This window comes from Equus quagga, chromosome 4, assembly GCF_021613505.1.
Source record: "Equus quagga isolate Etosha38 chromosome 4, UCLA_HA_Equagga_1.0, whole genome shotgun sequence".
NCBI classification, from domain to species: Eukaryota; Metazoa; Chordata; class Mammalia; order Perissodactyla; family Equidae; genus Equus; species Equus quagga.
The window spans coordinates 22,378,999-22,399,064 of NC_060270.1; the positions used below are offsets into that span (position 1 = coordinate 22,378,999).

The following is a 20,066-nucleotide window of genomic DNA, read 5'->3' on the forward strand; positions in this document are numbered from 1 at the left end:
AGAATGCTGTAGGACAGCATTTGTGTCCTAAATAGGTGGGCAGTTGCATCTGTTATAGTCAAAGAATTTAGAGAATTTGGTATGGTCCGAAGTAATCAAAAAAGGCTTAAAGGGAAAAACGATTTTTTTTTTTTTTTGAGGAAGATTAGCCCTGAGCTAACATCTGCTGCCAATCCTCCTCTTTTTGCTGAGGAAGACTGGCCCTGAGCTAACATCTGTGCCCATCTTCCTCTACTTTCTATGTGGGACTCCTACCACAGCATGGCTTGCCAAGCGGTGCCATGTCCGCACCTGGGATCCAAACTAGTGAACCCTGGGCTGCCAAAGCAGAACACGCACACTTAACCACTGCGCCACCGGGCCACCCCAAGGGAAAAATGATTTTTATGTGGACTTGGAAAGTTAAGATTTAAAAAGAAACTCATTTCTACATTACCCACAGCACTTAAAACAGAGGTTTGTATATAGGAGATGTTCAAATAAACCTTGATCAATTGAATGACGGAAGGGAATAACTCACAAAGGGAAACGCAAGACACGGAAGGAGAAAGGTTCAGAGATTATTCACGGGACAGTGAGGAGTCTGAGCTAACTGGTAGAAAGATCTGGTTCCAGACAGAAGGAAGAAGTCGGAAAAAACCAGGTGGTACCAGATAATGGGAGGTCTTTGTGGTATTCTGTATCACTGTTCATCACGATTTGCTGCCCCTCCCTTCCCGCTTGAAGTCACACTTGCTCAGGGGACTTTGTTTTGCCCAGTGAAACGCAAGAAGTGAAATACATCACCTTCTGGCGGAGACTTTAAGGCCAGCATGAGCTTTGCCATGTTCTCTCGCACATTGCCCACCAAGGCAACCTGCAATTCTCCAGAGTGGCTACTCTGGCAGCCCAAGAAGGTCCCCAGCACAATGTCCCCAGTGACTACAACACATGTAATCCTTTGTTGTTTTAGCTACTGAGAATTTGGGGGTGTTTGCTACTGTGTCTGATTTCTCTACCTTGATTGACAGGGAGTTCTAACTTGATTTGCTCAGTCGTGAGCCCCTCCACGCTTTCAAGCTGAGACTGGATGAATTGGTCCAAGATTTCTGCATTAAAGGAATAGTAACACTTTAGTCACTTCCAAATCTAAGGATTCTACCCATGGCGGCAGTTTTATTCATTGAGCTCTCCTACTTCATGACCTCTTTATTATGACAGCACCAGAATTATTTTAAGGAAGAGTAAATTTGTAGAAGGGGAAAAACATCTTTTAGATCATTTCAAATTCTAAGTCAGTGTCAAAAATAGGAATGATCAGATCTGATATTGTGACACACCATCCAGGGACAGTTCTTCAGAGAAACCACATAATTTAATCAGCGATGACAAGAAACCCCATCTCTCCTCAGCAAATGTCCAAGTTTATTCCTGATGAGAGGCAGTGAGGCAGAGCACATAGAAATAGCATCCGCTTTGAAGCCCGATAGACTTGGTCCAACTCACTTATTATACCTTGAGAAAGTGAGTTAGCTTTTCCCAAGCAGCGACTTAACATAAAATCCTAACAACGCCCATCCTGCCTATACTCTGTTAGATTCCCTCCCCCGACTTCCACTCACAGGGATCCCTAGGGGCCTAATATTTTCGAGTTCTCGCAGGCCCAAACAAAAACCTACATGAATCTCATGCCCGAAGGCCCAGCTTGTTTGGTTCAGTATTAGGACGGAATTTCCTCATTCCACTTCATCATCCTGGGGTCCAGTGGCTAAAGTCAGAAGGACACATGCAGCCATTACTGACATTGGCCAGTGAGAGGAGGCCTGAACACATAGAGCTTTCTACCCGCATATCCAATCCTGGCTACCCTATCCCTATCTGCCTTCCTCCCCTTCAGCATGTAAACACATGTATGTAAGCACCCGTGTATACATACATTCACACACACGCACACACCACCACAACTTTTCATTCTGAAAATAATTTTATTATTTTACAGTTGTTCAGGAAAGTTCCTGGGTTGCTGTGACCAACATTTGGTCACCACAGAAAAAAGGATTAGAGCAGATCAGTCAGTCCATCAGTTCTCTCTCTTCTTTGGGTGGTGAGAGCAGGCAGGGAACACATCATGTGCATAATGAGAAAACAACCAGCCGTAAGGGATCAGGGGGAGAGGAGGCAGGGAATAAGCACAAATGGAATTCAATCCTGACTGTCATTCTCAGGCCTACATTTAAACGTTTTGTCTCCTCTATATTCTCCCTCCATTTTCCTCAGCTCTCTGTTAACACAGAGGGCAGATGACTTTGGGACTGAGAAACTGGAGTAACTGTCACCAACAGTAAAGTAGCTTCACGAAACTTCAAGAGGCTAGGAGTGGTCATTAGACTAGTCAGATATTCCCAGCCGGGAGTCAAGGCCTCACCTAGGACTGGCTCCTAGTGTACTGTCTTAGGGCCCGCATTCGAGGCATATCCAGTAACAAAGGAATGACAAGAGCCTGAATCACGCTGTGCTGTCCACAGCCAGGTATTCCTGCCTTTCAATGAAACGAAAGGCATGGGCACCTCACTCCCTTTGTATGCGTGTGATCAAGGGCATGAGCAATGGGATCCTATCCTTACAGTCCAGGACCAAGCCTCACTCCAGCTATGTGTGAATAGCCACGGGAGATGCTATCCTCCCCTGGGGTCCAACAGCTGAAACCCCTGGGGAGTTCTTCAGCTCCCACTCTATTCTGCAGGAGACCTAATCAGAGACTATGAGATAACATTCCCCAGAACCTTGTTTATGGCAGGTCCACCTTCCCTCTGAAGGAGGAAATATAAGGAAAACAAAGCAAAGAACTATCAATGAAAATGATACTGTACTTCAGATTATGAGGTTTATTGGAGTCATCTTCCTGGCTGAAAGACATTCCTCAGCATCTTTCACAGGACCATGAAAGATCAGGGCCCTGCAAAATCTGAACAAATACTGGGCTCAACAACCAAGTGTGGGCCCTCCTCAGATGATGCAGTGTTCAGTAGGAGAGAGCAGACTCGCTGGTCGCTGCAGCTGTAACCTGTGCTCACATCCACCTCTGTTTTTGCAGGCACTTTCTGTGGAGAGTTGGAGAGGGGACCTGTAAGTGGGAAGACTGTTCCACTGGAATTGATGGTTTTGATGCTGGAGGTGAGGGAATTCCATGTTCTGAGGGGGGTGGTCCAAAAGGTGAGAACTAAGTTTACAGACGGCCCGTGAAGCACAGAATGAGCAGGACATGAACCATCAGAAAGTAGATGGCTGCTAGCAGTGGCACTCGGGTCCGGGAATGACAGAGCGAACGCAGGACCCTCTTCCATCCAGCACCACTCCGGGTCTGAAAGAAAAGTTTGAAAGTCAGAGAGTTTTATCCTCTAGGGATATGTCCCTTTCCCTTCTCCAACCACTATAATAAAGAGGTATCCCGAGACAAAGTCCCCTCAGGGTCAAAAACTCAGCAAATTCTATGAGGTTCCTCCAATCTTCCACACCCTTCCAGGCTAGTGCCTGGACTTCCACATTCCCTCTCCTTGACCACCTGCCCTCAACACAGCCAGCACTGTCTGATAGTACAGTCCCCTCTTTTGATCCTTCTTCCCTGCTTACCCTTCGACAACTGCTGCTTGTAAGATCTATTAACAGTGCCTGCTCCTGAGTGCCACAGGAGCCAATGATAGGAGACCGCGCAGAGTCCCACTCACCGAGCTCCAACCTGAGTGGAGAAAAAAAGAGGCACGGGATGGGTTACAGCACGAGAGACTGAGGAGGCGAAGTCTTCTCAGTCATCTTGCCACATGATATAGCACAAGGGACTTACAGCAAAGGCTACTCCCACAGTCCCTGCCCCCGGGCAAGGAGTGCACAGGCAGAGGGTAAAAGGTGAAGATAACTACCAGGAGCTGACTGCCTACTATGTATCAGGTGCTGGATTGGGTGCTTTACATAGATTTAATCCTCAGGTTTGAGGCTGGGGTTATTATCTTCAAAGTAGCTTAAAGAGGGAAAATTACTTGCCCATGGTGGCACAGCCAGTTAAGAGGCAGAGCCAGAATTCAAAGCCCAGGTTTGTTTCTAAACTTCATGCCCTTTTTCCCTACTACACCACACCCGACTCATAGAAATTCGTTAATTTTTTTTCATTTATTAAAGGCTAATAGGCAAAAGCATCCAGGAAAGATTTTTTTTTTTTTTTGAGGAAGACTGGCCCTGAGCTAACATCCGTGCCCATCTTCTTCTACTTTCAGTGTGGGACGCCTACCACTGCATGGCTTGCCACGTGGTGCCACGTCCGCACCCGGGATTCGAACCGGTAAACCGCGGGCCGCTTAAGCGGAAGGTGTGCACTTAACCGCTGCGCCACTGGGCTGGCCCCCAGGAAAGATTTTTGTGGGGTTCTTAGAATTAAACTCCACTGGCAGCCTCTACTGCTTTCTGCTTCATTTCTTGCTGATTTGCTTATTTAATACTGGAACTTCTCCATTTAATGAAGAAGCTGCCTTTATCCACTCAATGGTTTCTTGCAAAAACAAGAAGCGTATCAAAGGAGCTGCAGGAAACACAGCACGTTTGATCAAGCATTTGCCTAGAGGCGTGCACTTTTTAACTGTGGTGGGGAGCATGGAACTCTACTGCTGATGCTTCCTCCATAGGAAGGGATGTCTTAATACTTGTGGCCTCTCTTACTTTTCTCCAGAAGAGAAGGGATGCTTTAATCTGATTTGTGAGTCTGGAAAGAGAAACTGAGCATGCACAGCCTAGGTCTGTCCTGACTGCCTTCCTCTTGAGAGCCAGGCTGACTGCACAGTACACCTTCTGTGTCTGTTCCTCTATACGATAAGCTTTTCAGGGCAGCTTTGATCCGGAACAGGATGGTCTGGTACTATGTAGGTCAGTCTGTCAACTTTTTTTTTAATAGTATTTTTTTTCTTCCCAAGATTGGCCCTGAGCTAACATTTGTTGCCAATCTTCCTCTTTTTTTTTTTTTTCTCCCCAAAGCCCCCCAGTACATAGCTGTATATTCTAGTTCTAAGTCCTTCTAGTTGTGCTATGTGGGCCACCTCAGCATGGCTTGATGAACGGTGCTAGGTCTGCGCCCAGGATCCAAACCAGCAAAACCCCAGGCCGCTGAAGCAGAGCGCACGAACTTAACCTCTTGGCCATGGGGCCGGCCGCAGTCTGTCAACTTCTGTAGGCTAGGCTAAGGAAGGGTGAGATGTTTGGAAGGACTGGTGAGCAAAGCAGTACAGGTTGCTTTTGAACTGCAAGTCCCCTGAGTTCCATATGCACTACAGGATGCGGTGAAGCTCTAATGCTAAAATGGCAGGACCAGGCCTAGGCAGGCCGCACTTGATCGGCTGCCTCAGAGAGGAAATCGTAGAGGAGCTCAGCTTGGATTAATGTAGCTTTTCTTGACCCTACACTCACTGCAGCACCCATCTCAAGATGAGAATTAGATGCTAATCATTCCCAAGGCTGGCCACTGAAACACACAAGCGGATGATCAGGAAGGACGAGAATTAAGAAGAGGCTCTCGCCCTCAGCCCTTTACCGCCTGATCTGCTCCTCGGCCACTGAGAGGGCAGTCTCAGCAGCCACTCTTTGGTCTCGTTCTTCTTCCAGCAGCTTCCTCAATTCGTTCATCTCCTGTTTAGTGTTGCACAGCTGGGCTTCAGAAAGGCTTCAGGATGAAAGGAAAACAAACAACGTCATTAGAGGCAGAATACAGTTGCTGATACAAGGGATTCAAAGTCTTCAAAAGGTTACAAAGCAGGAAAATTTACAGAAGCTGCACAAACACAAAGACTATTTTAAAAGCATAGCTGCAGCAAGATTAAATAAAGCCGCAGAAGACACCTTAAGAGCTTTCAGGGATTGACTAAAGAGCTTTCATTTGCATAGCACAAGATTAGAGAGAGAGAGAGTGTGTGTGTGTGTGTGTGTGTGCGCGTGCGTGTGTGTGTGTGTGTGTTGTGTGGTGGTGGTGGTGTTTTTGCTTTACACACCTTTCGCTCATAATTTGTTATTATAACTGTTACTATTTAATCCTCACATCAATTCTGTGAGGCCAATAAGATAGGAGGACATATTAAATCCACACAGTGAACTCCAGTTCAATCTAGATGACCGCCCCATTTCTATAGACGTAGTGCCCACTCCAGGGTTGAGAGCTGCTCCCCTACCTGAGCTGTGGCTCCCTCAGTTCTTCAGGATCACTCTTCCTGTGAGCTCCATTCTTCTCCTGGGGAGCTCCTGGAGCAACATCTATATTCAGTGGCCCCTAGAAGAATAAGTTTAGTGATTCAGCAATGAAAGTGCTTAAGAAACTGTACTTGGGCAAAATAAGAACTCATTTAACAGCAGAGAGAATGAGACCTCTTGGAGAGGACTACCTCTGCTCATCATTCTCTTCAAGTGCAGATTTAGAAGTGAGTATCTTCTGCTCTAATAATCTCCTACATAAAACTCTTTAGTAGATTTTCTCCCAGATTCTGATTCTTGAATATCTCCTGTTAAAACTTTAAAGGGTTACCCTGCAGAAATGCGCTTTCTTCTAGTGGTGGCTCATGGATTTTTCAGAAGCTACTCCCAAACCCCTTCTCCACCTTCCACGTCCTACTCATCTCCATACTAATCTCGGTCTCCTCCAACTTCAACGATGCACTCCTCTCCACTGCTGGCAATGGCTCTGCCTACTTTGTTTCTCAGGTCCAAATCTTCCTACAGCTTTCCTATTTCCTGAAGAAAAATCATTCTTAGTTTCAGAGTTCCAAAAGCCTCAGTCATCAGTGACTCCCACTCACTTTTTGATTTCTCTCCCACTCTCTCTCTGATCTTTTTTCTTCTAATCCCTTCATTCTTTAATTTTTCCCAGACCTTATTCCCGTATCTTAGTGGAGACTCTCCTCTTCTCTCTTTCTTCCATCACACCTTAACCTTCAGCCTGAACACATCCACCTCTTCGATGCTGCTCTTTATGCTTTTGTCACTTGCACTCAATTTCCCAGCCTCTGACCTTCTTACTCACCGCTTGCAGCTCTTGAACCTGCTTCTCCAAGACTGCACAGTGGTTAAAAAGGTCACTGTAGTGCTGCTGGTTCTCACGAAGACTCTGACTGGTATCGCAGAGCTGAACTGAAAGGGTATTTTTCTCTTCGAGTAGCTGAGAGAACTGAAATACAGGAGAGGATAAGCACCACCCCACAGGACTGTTTCACTGCAGGGAAACTGTTGTGAGTTTTAAGGATCTAATTTTTTTATGCGACACCATTATTTCAACAATAGCAACAACACCACTGTGTGTTCCTTCAAAGTGAGAAAACTCAGAATTTTTCAACTGAGAAAGGAAAACAGTTCTGGGGGAGTACTAGGAAACCTGACTGAAAAACCAGGAAGCAGAAGCCTACAAACGCTCTAATAGGACAGGCTATCCCGGGGACGTAAGGGGGGAAAGGCTTGGCTTCAAGTTGAAATTACTAACAAATGATTGTAATCCTCAGAGCTCAATATGGCTGGAGATAGACCTGTCACCTAAAAATTCATACATTAACATTACTAGACAGATTCTTCAGTGCAGTAGAGAGTTACAAGTTGCCAAGAAAGTAGAATAAGAAATTGTAGTATGTTGTAAGAGGGAGAAATAGAATCAATCCTAATATGCCTTTGTACATGTAAGAAACTACACTGGGAACACAGACTCTCACAAGTGGAAACATTTCAGTCACTCAAGGCAAGGCTCTCCTCTACTACATGAGTAACAGGTAGTTACTCAGTCTTTCCTTGAGCATGTCCAGTGTCAGGGGCGCTCACTACCCAACAAATCAGCCCAAGCCAATTTTCACCATGTCAAAACAGGAAATTATTTCTTATATTAAATGAAAAATTAACCCATTGTAGCTTCTACCCAATGATTTGAACTCGTTCGCCTGAAAGTGTAATTCTAATTCTTCACTTGCAGGCTGTCAAGTTTTAAGTTTTAGTTATGATTAACATCCAGATACATTAACAACCACAGAGATGCCTCTCCAAAGTACCTATTGTAGGACTATGTACATTATACGAAAGGAAACTGGTGTGCCTGGCTGCACGTCCAATCTTTTCTTGATTATTCTTTTTTGTATGTATTCTGGGTTCAAGTTTGTGTAAAAAAGTTGAATCAATGTTCAGAGAAGAGAAGATAAACAGTCTTCTAGAGATACTCTGACTTGGAAGGACATTTGACACATACAGAAAACTATAATAAGAAATCCATGTGGTATAACAAAAAAATTTGCCAAAGAGACAGAATGAAAAACACAACAAACAACTTTACCTCTGAAGAGCAATTTTCAGTTTACAAGGCATTTTCAAAAGTATCATCTTATTTGAGAAAGGCAGACGAAGGATTTCTGTTCCCATGGACAAATGACCAACAAGCAAAGAGATGAGCAGTGACTTGCCCAAGGTCATGTGGCTAGCAGATGACAGACCAGGACTCAAGTATGGTTCTTTTTTAGGTTAAAGATTGGCACCTGAGCTAACATCTGTTGCCAGTCTTTTCTTTTTTCTTCTTCTCCCCAAATGGCCCCAGGACATAGCTGTATATTCCAGTTGTGATTGCGTCTGGTTGTGCTCAGGTACGGTCCTTGATTCCAAGTCTAGAGCTCTATCTACTACCTAATCGTGTCCCATCTGAGAGTTCACCAAATGAAGTGAAGCAGGTTAGGGGTTTTTCGGCGGGGTGGGAGGAGTTAGTAAAGTCATATAAATGTTTGAGAAGCAACACTAATGTGAAGATAGAAGCAGCTCAGTACAATGACAACTACTGGCTTCTGAGACAGGGAGTAACATGATCCTTTCCTAGCAGAGAAGAAAGTTAATTTTCCTGGTCACGGTGAACAGCACAAACCATTAGAAAAAAATCAAAACAAAGACATCCCTCAGTATTGAAAAAAATTGAACACTTTTTCCTTGGTAGATCTAGAGGAGAAAGGATAGTCTTATAAAACTCATTGGAAGGAAAAACTCCCTTAAGTGGAGAAGTCTAATTGCTTATAAGCTACCCTCATATAAAGCATCATTTATGATGGGTTGGTAAACTACGATTCAGGGCCTACTGCCCCTTTTTTTGGAAATAAGGTTTCACTGGAACATAATCACTTGATGTGTTCATGTATCGCCTATGGCTGCTTTTGTGCTATAACTGCAGAGCTGTGTAGTTGTAACAGAGAAGGCCTACAGACTTAAAATATTTACTACCTGGGCCTCTAAGGAAAAGTCTGCTGACCTCTGGTCTGGCTCATAAGCTACCATATTTCATCATATCTATACTTGTAAAAACAGAATAGGAGGGAATAATCTAGACTACACTATGCCAATTATCATTCTCATGTTATTAAGTTTTAAATTTCAGGTTTTAAGTGTACATTACATACAAACATCCATCCATGCTTCCAGTCATGGAAACAAGAAGTTGAATTCCAGTCCAGCAGGAAACACTTACCTTGCTGTTCAGTTGTTGAATTCTTAATTCCTTTTGGTGAATTTCCTTTAAGCTGTCATTGAGCTGAGTCCTAAGAAGTTCTGTCTCATAAACTAGGTTTTGTGATCCTTCCGGGGAAGTTGATGTCTCTGGGGATGCCTGCCAGAATACAAGCACTGATGAAATTCTCTCCTAATATTGTTCAAGCTTAATTCCTTCCCTCCAGAAACCCTGTCCACCTCATAGGAAGTCATAAGATGGCCTGCCTATTAGTGGCAGATGGGCACTTAGCTTGCAGGAAACTGATGCTTGCTGAGTAGTGGTTTCCTCTGAGTAGCAATCAGCATTGAAATTACTCACCTGTCTTTGGTACTGCCCTTGGAGGGTCTCAGTCTGGGAGGAAGAAGATCTCAACTCCCTCAGAAGATTCTGCAGATGACTGAGCTGCTGATCTTTATCTGAGATAGCCATAAGGTACTGTTCCTTCATTCTCCTCTCATGAATTTCCCAGGAACTCTTCTCCATCCTAGAAAAAACATGAAATAATCACAGGAAAAAATATACTTGTGAGACAAAGATGGATACTTACATATTCAAAACAGAATAAGGGGCTGTAGAGATGTAGTAAAGAAAATACATAACCAGAGTGGAATTTACATTATAAATAGAACTGTGGAGCAAGATGATGGAGCAGAACTGAAAAAGAATTTCAACAGCAGGACCAGGGAAGACTTCACAGAAAAGCAGGCATTTGGTCTGAACCCTGAATAATGAGTCAGTTTCCCATAATGGAAAAGCATTCCAGGTTCAGGGAACAAACTAACAAAAGGCACAACACAAGAATATAGATAGTGAATTTTGGAATTGTATAGTAGATGCTGTATAGAGTGGATACGGTAGGAAATGATGATGGAGAAGAATGAGGTCAGATCGTGTGGGGCACTGAACAGAATGCTAAATAGAGTTTACTCCGCAGCAATGGGAAACCACTGTGTCCCTTCAGAGAGGCAGTGCCATGATGTGGTACAACAACACGGTTATGAGACTGCAACTGCAGAGTCTGAAGGACCTGGGTTCGAATCCTGGCTCTATCATACACTAGGCATGAGATCCTGAGTAAAAGCTGCTTAATCTCTCTGAGGCTCATTGGTAAAATGGGAAAAAAACTATTTCTTAGGATTATTGTGAGGATTAAATGATATTATATGTCATGCACCAAACATAGAGTCTGACACATCATAATAAACTGATAAATATTAGCTGCTGCTATTTCTACTTATTTATTCTCTAAATTTGGTCAAGAGGAAGGCTTCTATTTGACCTCAGCTAATTTTCTGCAGTGCTAGCAAAAACCGCCTCTCTGCCATATTCTTTAGTCCTACTTCTCTCTGTGCCTGAAAAAACACATTAGAATTGTAATCAAATTTCTGCAGCATCTCTTCACTTTGAGTAATACCTATGTCTCTATTTTTCCCCAATAATAAAAGGTTTTGTTTGAATTGAATGTGACTTTTTTGTCTTTCTCTTTAGAAATAAGATAAGATGGTCCTTTCTTTTCTAAATGACATATACCTTTTATGGAATAATCCTACTTTGCTAAGAGGTGACTTGAATTATAGTCAAAATTTTTTTGAAAAGGTAGAGCTAAAACTTAGAAACTAAAACAAATGTTTATTACAAGGTCACTATATGTAAAAGGCACAGGAATTTTCTGAAACGCTTTCTTTGATATTTGTGGAAAAGGAGAGAACAAGAAAGATGGAGTGTAAGAGTGAGAATGCATGAGAAAGATCGCAATCTTCCATGAAAGGATTCTGCCATTTTTTGGAAGGATGGACAAGTGGTTATGGTCCAAAGAGATCCTCAGTGGAGAATAGAGGCTAAGGAACAAACCTGATTCCTTAATAGAATTCAGCCATAAAGGGCCTATGTCTCACTTATCCCTTAACTAAGAGGGCACAGGAACCAGAGCAGAATATGCAAATCAGTAGCCACAAGTGGAAGAGAAGGGTTATGGTATAAATTGAGGCTTTCCTGATAAGCCAACCCCAAGACCAACAAAAGCTTGAACAAGATGTTCCAGCTCTTTCATGTCTGAAAAGCCCACTTCTCCCCAGTATTTCAAGAGCAAAAGAAAGGGAGTCTTGAAGATATTCAGCTAAAGAAGCTGGTCTCAAGTCAATGAATCAAATCTGTGTCCTCATTTTCTTCTTCCTTCTAAAAGCGAAGTAAAATGTCTTCCTTTCCTTCTCTTAATTTACTTGATACATAATTTTAAATTTTCTTCAAAATTGCTCAAATGTGAAAGGTAAAGAGAGAAAGGCTAAGAGAAAGGTGGAAAGGGAGAAAATGAGGGGAAAAAACCCACAATAAACCAGAAATGATTTCTTTCTCTCTCTTTTTCTCTTCCCCAGGGGTCAACTTTATAAGGAAAGTATCCTTTCGGAATGCCCTGTGAGGAAATTTAAATAGGAACAAGCAGCTGCAGAAAATAAGCCTTTAGGGCTTTGCAGCTCTTCTTATGTTTTCATCGGTAACTAGACACTTAAAATTTTTGTAGTTCCATGTGATCTGGAGATAATATGGGAGACATCAAGATGATGCTCCAATGTGGTCTCAATCACCTTTTGAGGGCCCTAAATCCAATGGTCAGCATTAATGTACATGTGGAGGAAGACAGACTGAGTCTGATCTCTTGATGATGAATTGAGATTCTAACAGAATAAAGCTAGGGCAGCTATTCCCTGTGGCGAAAAAAAGATGAGGTTGAAACGGAGCAGTTCATCTTTTCTCTTGAAGTTCAATTCCAGAAAGAAGAAATAGAAGAAATTTGTATTCACAGAGAACAAAAATTGACAGTTTTTTACCTTCTCTGCCATCACCACCATTTGTTAAAAATGTGTTCCTGTATTATCTGGGGAAGCTGCCAACTCCATGGAATAAGTTTGACATATTTTCACTTACAAGAAAACCCATAAAGACGTTAAATATGAAAAATTTTTGGATGTAACTTTACTTCAAATTTAGTTTTGGACAAAATTTAAATCACCAAATTCTAAAAAGTGTTTTGCTCTATAAACTTTGCTTAAGGTTTATTTGAAATATCATGTCAAGAAAGTGCACGTTATCTAGGATCTATGAAGGAACAAATCTCCTGTAGAGCTCTCTAAGGGCTGTACCAATAATTATTTTACTCTATTGATATCTGTTATCATGGTAGCCCCACTGCAAGCTGGGTAGGAATCTAGACTCCACCTGTATTCTCTGTATTCATTCCTTGTGGTTGTCCTGTAGCAACACGTGAGACAAAGCAGGTACTGCTTGATCAGCAGCACTTGCCAACATGGAAATTCTCCTTTTAGTACCAAACCTTGAAAGCTTTGGGTGTGATTTTATTAAAGTGGCATGCACCACCTAAACAGTAATAAAGTCCCAACAATGAGGTTGCAACAACAGGACCTGTTTTTACACACTTTTAAGTGTTTATTCTTTACTTTTTCTCTTTAGATCAAATTTGTTAGAAATAACTGAATTAAAAAACCAACCAGAATTAGTTCCCATCGTAAATTTTTCTGCTCCAATAGTACCATATAGTTATTTATCTTTAAAAGAAAAGGGCTTGGATGTCTGGATCCAGACAAGATGGAGTAGATGCATTTCTCCTTATTCCTCCCACTAAGTGTAGATAAAAACCCTGGGAATTATACATATACATGTATGTATATAAACAAATATAAGAAGTCTTAGAAAGACGGAGAGAAGGTGGAACAGCTAGGGACCCTAGGACTTAAGGAATGACATGGCAGTGAACTTGCTGGTTTGTCTTTTTAATTCTGTATATCCCAAACTGGGTGAAGGGGGATCCACCAACCTGAAAACACTAATGAGTGCCAAGAAAAGTTTGCTCTCTCTTGCCAAAGGACCAGGAAGGGGCAGCCTAGCAAGACAGAAATGTTAATGACAATAACCACCCTACTCCAGGCAAACACTGAAAAAATCACAGTCCCTCCCTACTCTCTTTAACAAAATCCTAGTGGACAGGCTAGACTTACATCCTTGCTGGAGGTAACTAGGTACATCTCACCCTCCCTGCTGGGTGGTATCAGGAGAGGCCAAGTGTGTACCCTGGACCGTCACCACCAGTGATAAAGAGGTGCCTCTCTCTCACACCCCCCCCCCCCCCCACTGTCCTGTCAGTAGACACAACATGGAGGACATCCACCTCCATCCATAACAAAGTATTCCTCCCTGTCACTGCAGAGGTAGTATCAGAAGAGACCAAGAGGGAAGTTTGGACTTCGGGCACTACCCAGTGGTAATGAAGTGCCCCTCCTCAACCACTCCTCCTGCAGTGTCAGTGTCAGTGGAGAGTGAGTGGGTAGCCTGTACTTTCACCATCGCCCAGTGATCATGAGGTGTTCCTCTCCATATCCCCCAGTGGTATCAGTGGAGGCCATATTTGGAGCCTGGACTTCTACTGTCATCTAACAGCATCAAGGCACCACTCTCCACTAACTGTGGTGTCAGTGGAGTCTAAGTGGGGAGCCTGGACTTTCATCTATTCCTAGCAGTATCAGGGCACTCCTTCCCCCTAAGGGTATCAATGAAGGCTGAGTAAGGAGCCTGCTGGACTTCACCCTCCATCCGGCAGTAAAGCGGCAGCATTCCTCTTCCCCTGCTAGCGTGGTATCAGTGGAAGCCTACTAAAACAGAAGACTTAAATTAAGATTGAGAGTTTTAAAATCTCCAAAATGTTCAAGATACAACTGAAAATCACTAATCATACTAAGAACCAGGGAAATCACAACTTCAGAGAAAAGAAAATCAACAGATTACAATACCAAGATGACACAGATGTTGGAATTATATATATGGAATTATATAAGGATTTTATTTTTATTTTTTTTGTGAGGAAAATGAGCCCTGAGCTAACATCTGTGCCAATCTTCCTCTATTTTGTATGTGGAATACCTCCACAGCATGGCTGATGAGTGGAGTAGGTCTGCACCGGGGATCCGAACCTGCAAACCTGGGCAGCCAAAGTGGAGCATGAGGAACCTTAATCATTCGGCCATGGGGCCAGCCCCTAGATGTTTAAGAATTTTAAAGCAGTCATCATAGAAATGCTTCAACAAGCAATTACTAACAAACTGAAAACAAATGAAAATAGAGAAAGCCTCAGCAAAGAAATAGAAGGCATAAAGAAGAACTAAATGGAAATTTTAGAACTGAAAAATACAATATCCAAAATGAAAAGCTACCTCAATGAGCTCAATAGCAGAATGGAGGTGATGAAGGAAAGAATCAGTGAACCTGAAGATAGAACAATAGAAACTACTGAATCTGAATAAAGAGAAAAACAATAAATTGGATTTCATCAAAATTAAAAAGACCTTGTTGAGAAGGATGAAAAGAGAAACTACAGACTGGGAAAAAATATTTGCAAGCCACATATCTGACAAAGAACTTGTATCTAGAATATATAAAGAATTCTGAAAATTCAACAGTAAAAAAAGTAACAACTCAATTAGAAAATGGGACAAAATACATAAACAAACATTTCATCCAAAAGGATACAGGGATGTCAAATAAGCACATAAAAAAAGTTCAACATTATTAGCCATTATGCAAATTACGACCATAAGAGGACAGATTACATACCTATTAAAAACAACTAAAATATAGTTAGAATGTCAAATGCTGATGTGGACGCAGCATTTGATAATTGAAACTTGATCACTCATATAATACTGGTAGGAATATAAAATGGTACAGTCATTCTGGAACATACTTTTGCAGTTTCTTAAAAAACTAAATATACACTTACCATATGACCAGCATCTGCACTCTTGTGCAATTATCTCAGAGAAATAAAACTTATTGTCCACAAAGAAACCTCACACAATGTTTACAGCAGCTTTATTTATAATAGCTAAAAATTAGAAACAATACTCATGCCCTTCAACAGGTGAAGGTTAAAGCAGTACATTGATACCATGGATTACTATTTGTCAATAAAATGAATGAACTATTGATACATGCAATGATGCTGATGGATCTCAAGGGCATTATGATTTGTGATAAAGCTAATTTCAAAAGGTTACATACTATATGATTCCACTTAAAAAACACTCTCAGAATGACAAAATTATAGAGATGGAGAACACATTACTGGTTGCCAGAGGTTAGGGATGCAAGTGTGGGAGGGAGGGGAAGAATGTGACTATAACTAGTAGCACAAGGGATGTATCTGTGGTGGTGGAACAGGTGCATATCTTGATTGTGGTAGCAGTTACATGACTCTACACATATGATAAAGTTGTAAAGAACTATACACACACACATACTTGAGTGGGTGTAAAACTGCTGAAATCTGAATAAGGTCTTTGAATTGCACCAATGTCAATTTCCTGGTTTTGACATCGTACTACAGTTACATAAGATGTTACCATTGGAAGAAACTGGGTGAAGGGTACGCAAGAGCTTTCTGTACTATTTTTGCAACTTCCTATAAATCTGTAATTATTTCATAATATAAAAGAAAAAAGAAAAAAGTTGAGAAGCAGGGATTATCATACCTGAGCTGATGTAGCTCATGCTGCCAGGAGAGATTTTTCTGCCTGAGCTCTTCTTGCATAATCTGAAATGTTTTTGTCTTATCTTGATACTCCTGAAGTTGAGCCTTCAATGGACGTAACTCAGTGATTTCTTGGTTAATCTGTAAGTATTGCTGCTGCAGGTTCTTCAATTCCTTCAGCTTTAACCAAAGGGAAAGTGAAAGGGTGATTCAGCACATCTCATTCACCCAGCTCTAAGTCACCAGCAGCTTCCTACTGAGTCAGTCAGACAACACAACAGACCACCAGCACCTAACAGTCCTTTGACCTATCGTTGCAGCATGAATCTCTAAAACAGTGAAATACAAGCAGCCAGGCTGGTGGGAATCACCCCAGAGCTGCCACAAAGGCTACAGGGCCTGATCATTCCTGCAACTTCTACCCCACTTTCCTGTCCCTGATGTCCTAAGTTTACTCTAAATCTACAACTCTGACATGGGATAGACTTAAGGGACCTACAGCTTCTTTGCGGGTGGTAACTCCTCAGAACAAGAAGTACGAAGAGGGACCAGCTTTCTACTTAGCCGTGTGCCTTAACTCTAGCTTAGCTGATGTTGATTATAAAGATGCAGTGATGCTCAGGCCCATTGGTCAAGAGCACTTAGGCTTTGGAGTCAGATGTCCTGTTCACATGGGTTGTGTGACCCTATGCAACTTCCTCACACTCTCTAAGCCTATAAAATGAAGATAATTACAGTACCTCTCATAAGATTTTGAGAAATGAGAAAATTAATGTACTCCACACATAAAGTTACTGGTGATGATGATGATGATGATGATACAATGATGACGGACTTGCCTTTAATTAGCAAAAGTGCCTATCTACATTCCAGGTATATCTTTATTCCCAATACTCATTAAAAGCTTGGTAGTAAGAAATGATGTCAGGACATCTGGGCAAAGAGGGGGCCTTGAACACACATCTCTTGTTACCCCCTCTGGAAATATCACTAAAGCTACAATAAAAGCATCATTTTTTAAGCATAAAACACAAGAACAGGAAGAACAAGAGAGGAGTCAGCAGCAACAAAATTAATTTTGGAAGCTGAAAAGCAGATACATACATGGTTAACAGACTTAACAGATCTTGGAAAGCCAAATCTTAAGCTGGCAGTAGGGAAAGCCACGAACCAACAAAACTTACTCTGCAGAATCTTCAAAAGGCTCAGGAATTAACAGCATCAGGTACCTCTGGAAAAGATGATGATGGGGGTAGGAAGGGGGTGGTAGCTGAAATAAGCAGGATTAGATGAAAGCTGCTTAAGAAACAATTGCATTCCCTAAATACCCTCCTCAGCTCCACACTTTTTTGTTATCCTGACAGACAACTAGAGTTTTATTCTCTCGAGAAAGTAAAAGAAGTGTCTCTGGACTATGACACTACAGGCACAGTTGAAGGTAAGGGTGCTGCTCTAAAACAAGGGTGATCAAGTGCATGTGTTTTCTGAATGCTTGAAGCCATTCTCTTACTCAGCTTGGAGAGTGCTGGCACACAGGCCTTTACAGAAAGCCTTTACAGGCTTTTCCATGCAGAAAATGAGAAGTCTTCTCTAGAAAATCTGACCAGCCCAAGAGGAACTAAAGATACCAACGTGGAGGCTACCCACAAAAAGCTCAGCGAGATCACTCTGCAATGACACTCACAGTTGGTAAGCCCCATTCACAAGCTTTTTGGATCATACCCTTAAATATGAAGACTAAACCAAGGATTAACCCTCACCTGAAAAACAGCTAACATTAAGGCAGGGATGAAAAGAAACTAGAAGAAAACTAATTCAGAAGAGACTAGCAAGGGAAAGAAAGTAATACACTCAAAGATTTAAGAGGGAATATTGGAAATTAGAAACATTATAGCAGAAATAAAAAACTAAAAAGAAAAACTCATTATGAGAAAGCTTCAAAGGACAAAACTATCACTACTAGTCTTGAAGAGATAAGATTCTATATCCATGAGACAAGGGGGAAAAAAAATCCTTAGGAATTAGGAAGATGACAGCAAAAACAAAATCTCAATATAGGGTTCAAAAGATGAAGGTGAAAAGATCTTCCCAAAGTATAGCTAAAATAACGGACAGGGTAAGAAAATTATAGAACCAATCCAGAAAGTCCTACATTTAAATAACAGGATTTTCAGAAAAAAAAGACAACAGAGAAAAAGGATAGGGGAAATGGTAATATATAATTCAAAAGAATTTCCCAAAATTGATGAGTATGACTTCTTAGATTCAAAGAATTAGACAGAATGATGAATGAAAATACACTCACACCAAAGTACATTATCATGAAATTTCAGGACACACAGGACCAAAAGATTCTACAAATTTTGAGAGAGAGAGAGAAACAGATCACATACAAAGGATCAGGAATCAGAATAACTTTAGGCTCCTGAACCGCAATGTAAACTAAGGGGCAACAGACCAATGTCTTCACATTTCTGAGGGGAAATTATCTTCAGCCTAGAATTCTATACCCACCCAAATTACCTGTCAAGTATAAGAGATGAAAAGACATTTTCAATAAATTTACCTCCCCTGTTATCTCTTCTTAGGGAACTCCTGAATGATTTATTCTAACAGAATGATGGCACAAAACCAAGACGAGGAAGACATGGAATATGAGAAACAGGAGATCTAATACAGGAGAGAAGTAAAGGGGGATATTCGAGGATGAAAACTGTGTCCCAGGAGTATAGGACAACTAGTTCACATAAAAGCAGGAAAGAGACTCCAGGAAACTTTTCTTCATAAAGACAAAATTGATAGGAATTAACATCTTGAGAGGAGATGTGGATAAATGGCAATAAATCTGGGGTGAAATTACATTGATAAGTACAAAGAAAACTAAGTAACAAAAACATAATTATTAACTCTAGGAAAAACAAAGATGTTGAAGAAAATAAACACATCTCAGCTCTAATAGCATTTATAGTCATAAAAATGTAAACACTGAATATTAATTTAACTAAAATTAAAATTAACACCAGGAGAATGGGGAAGGGGTTGTATATTGATGAATGTGCCTATGTACTATGGAAGCAAAGAGAACTAAACCCTGTTAGCACAAAAGAAAGTCAGCAGCTAACGCAAAGAATGAAAAGCCGAGACGCACTCTGACCATGATATTTAGAAACATATTTAGAAAGATATTTAGAAAGGAAACATCAAAATAATAAATTAAAAGGGTTGAAAGCAAATTGCCTCAGGAAAAGGAGAAACAGGGTTGGGGGTGCTACTGTTTGTTTTTCTCATCAAACATTGTAGAATTTAGTGACTCACTAAATATGTGTATAACTTTATTTTTTAACTAAAAACATATTTTTGTTTTGTTTCAAAGCAAAAATACATTCTTCATGCAATCCACTCACTCCTCTAGTCTAGATACTGTAAATATAATGCTTGGAACAGACCGGATCATCAGAAAGCTGTGTGTCTGGGACTGCATTTTAGCCACTTGTAGAGGTACCTTTAGTGAATTGTACAGAATTCTTTGGCTATGTACTTACATCAAGGGACAGCTAAATAAAAATCCCATGAAACTACTATATTTACTGTACAGAAGTAAAGGATGTTTCACTTCATAATGCCCTCTCTATGGAAACATGGAAGAAATTTCTTGCAGGCCTCAATACTTAAATAACAACTATTCCTATCTTGAACAAGTTTTCCTTTCTTCCTTTTTCCTAAAATATGGACATTGCAATTCATGCACTTGGTTTTTTTGTTTCCTATTTCTGATGGCTGCCAGAAAGCTCAGAGCAAAATTAGTGGCCCACCTTTCTAACAGAATATTGTGACATCTCCTTAGGATACTAAACTTACTCCTGGTTTAATCTTCTTCTCTCCCATCCTCATTTTCTCTTCCTTCCCAGTTCCTTGTATTAGATTATCTTGAAAAACTGTTCATACCTTTATATGCTACCTCAAGTCATTTTCAGAATGAAGTGAGTATAGATGAATATGGGCACCTCTAGAGATCTGCTCTCCACCCTT

General features: G+C 41.2%; 1 protein-coding gene across 5 annotated transcripts in view; it reads right to left on the reverse strand.

The window, feature by feature from the left end:
• Positions 1 to 1,944: 1,944 nt before the first annotated feature.
• The window catches only part of GOLGB1 (golgin B1), a 78,123-nt gene continuing 60,001 nt past the window's right edge, over positions 1,945 to 20,066 (reverse strand). For 3 of the 5 annotated variants that reach the window (XM_046659369.1, XM_046659367.1, XM_046659368.1), the window contains 8 exons: positions 16,039 to 16,217; positions 9,821 to 9,986; positions 9,482 to 9,619; positions 7,028 to 7,171; positions 6,183 to 6,280; positions 5,552 to 5,680; positions 3,610 to 3,715; positions 1,945 to 3,340 (listed from right to left, as the gene is read on the reverse strand). In XM_046659369.1, coding sequence (XP_046515325.1) covers positions 3,206 to 3,340; positions 3,610 to 3,715; positions 5,552 to 5,680; positions 6,183 to 6,280; positions 7,028 to 7,171; positions 9,482 to 9,619; positions 9,821 to 9,986; positions 16,039 to 16,217 — 1,095 coding nt within the window. In that variant the 3' untranslated portion in view covers positions 1,945 to 3,205. Of the gene's footprint in view, positions 3,341 to 3,609; positions 3,716 to 5,551; positions 5,681 to 6,182; positions 6,281 to 7,027; positions 7,172 to 9,481; positions 9,620 to 9,820; positions 9,987 to 16,038; positions 16,218 to 17,221; positions 17,269 to 20,066 lie in introns of those variants that run through there. The other 2 variants (XM_046659370.1, XM_046659372.1) reach the window with 2 other exon arrangements.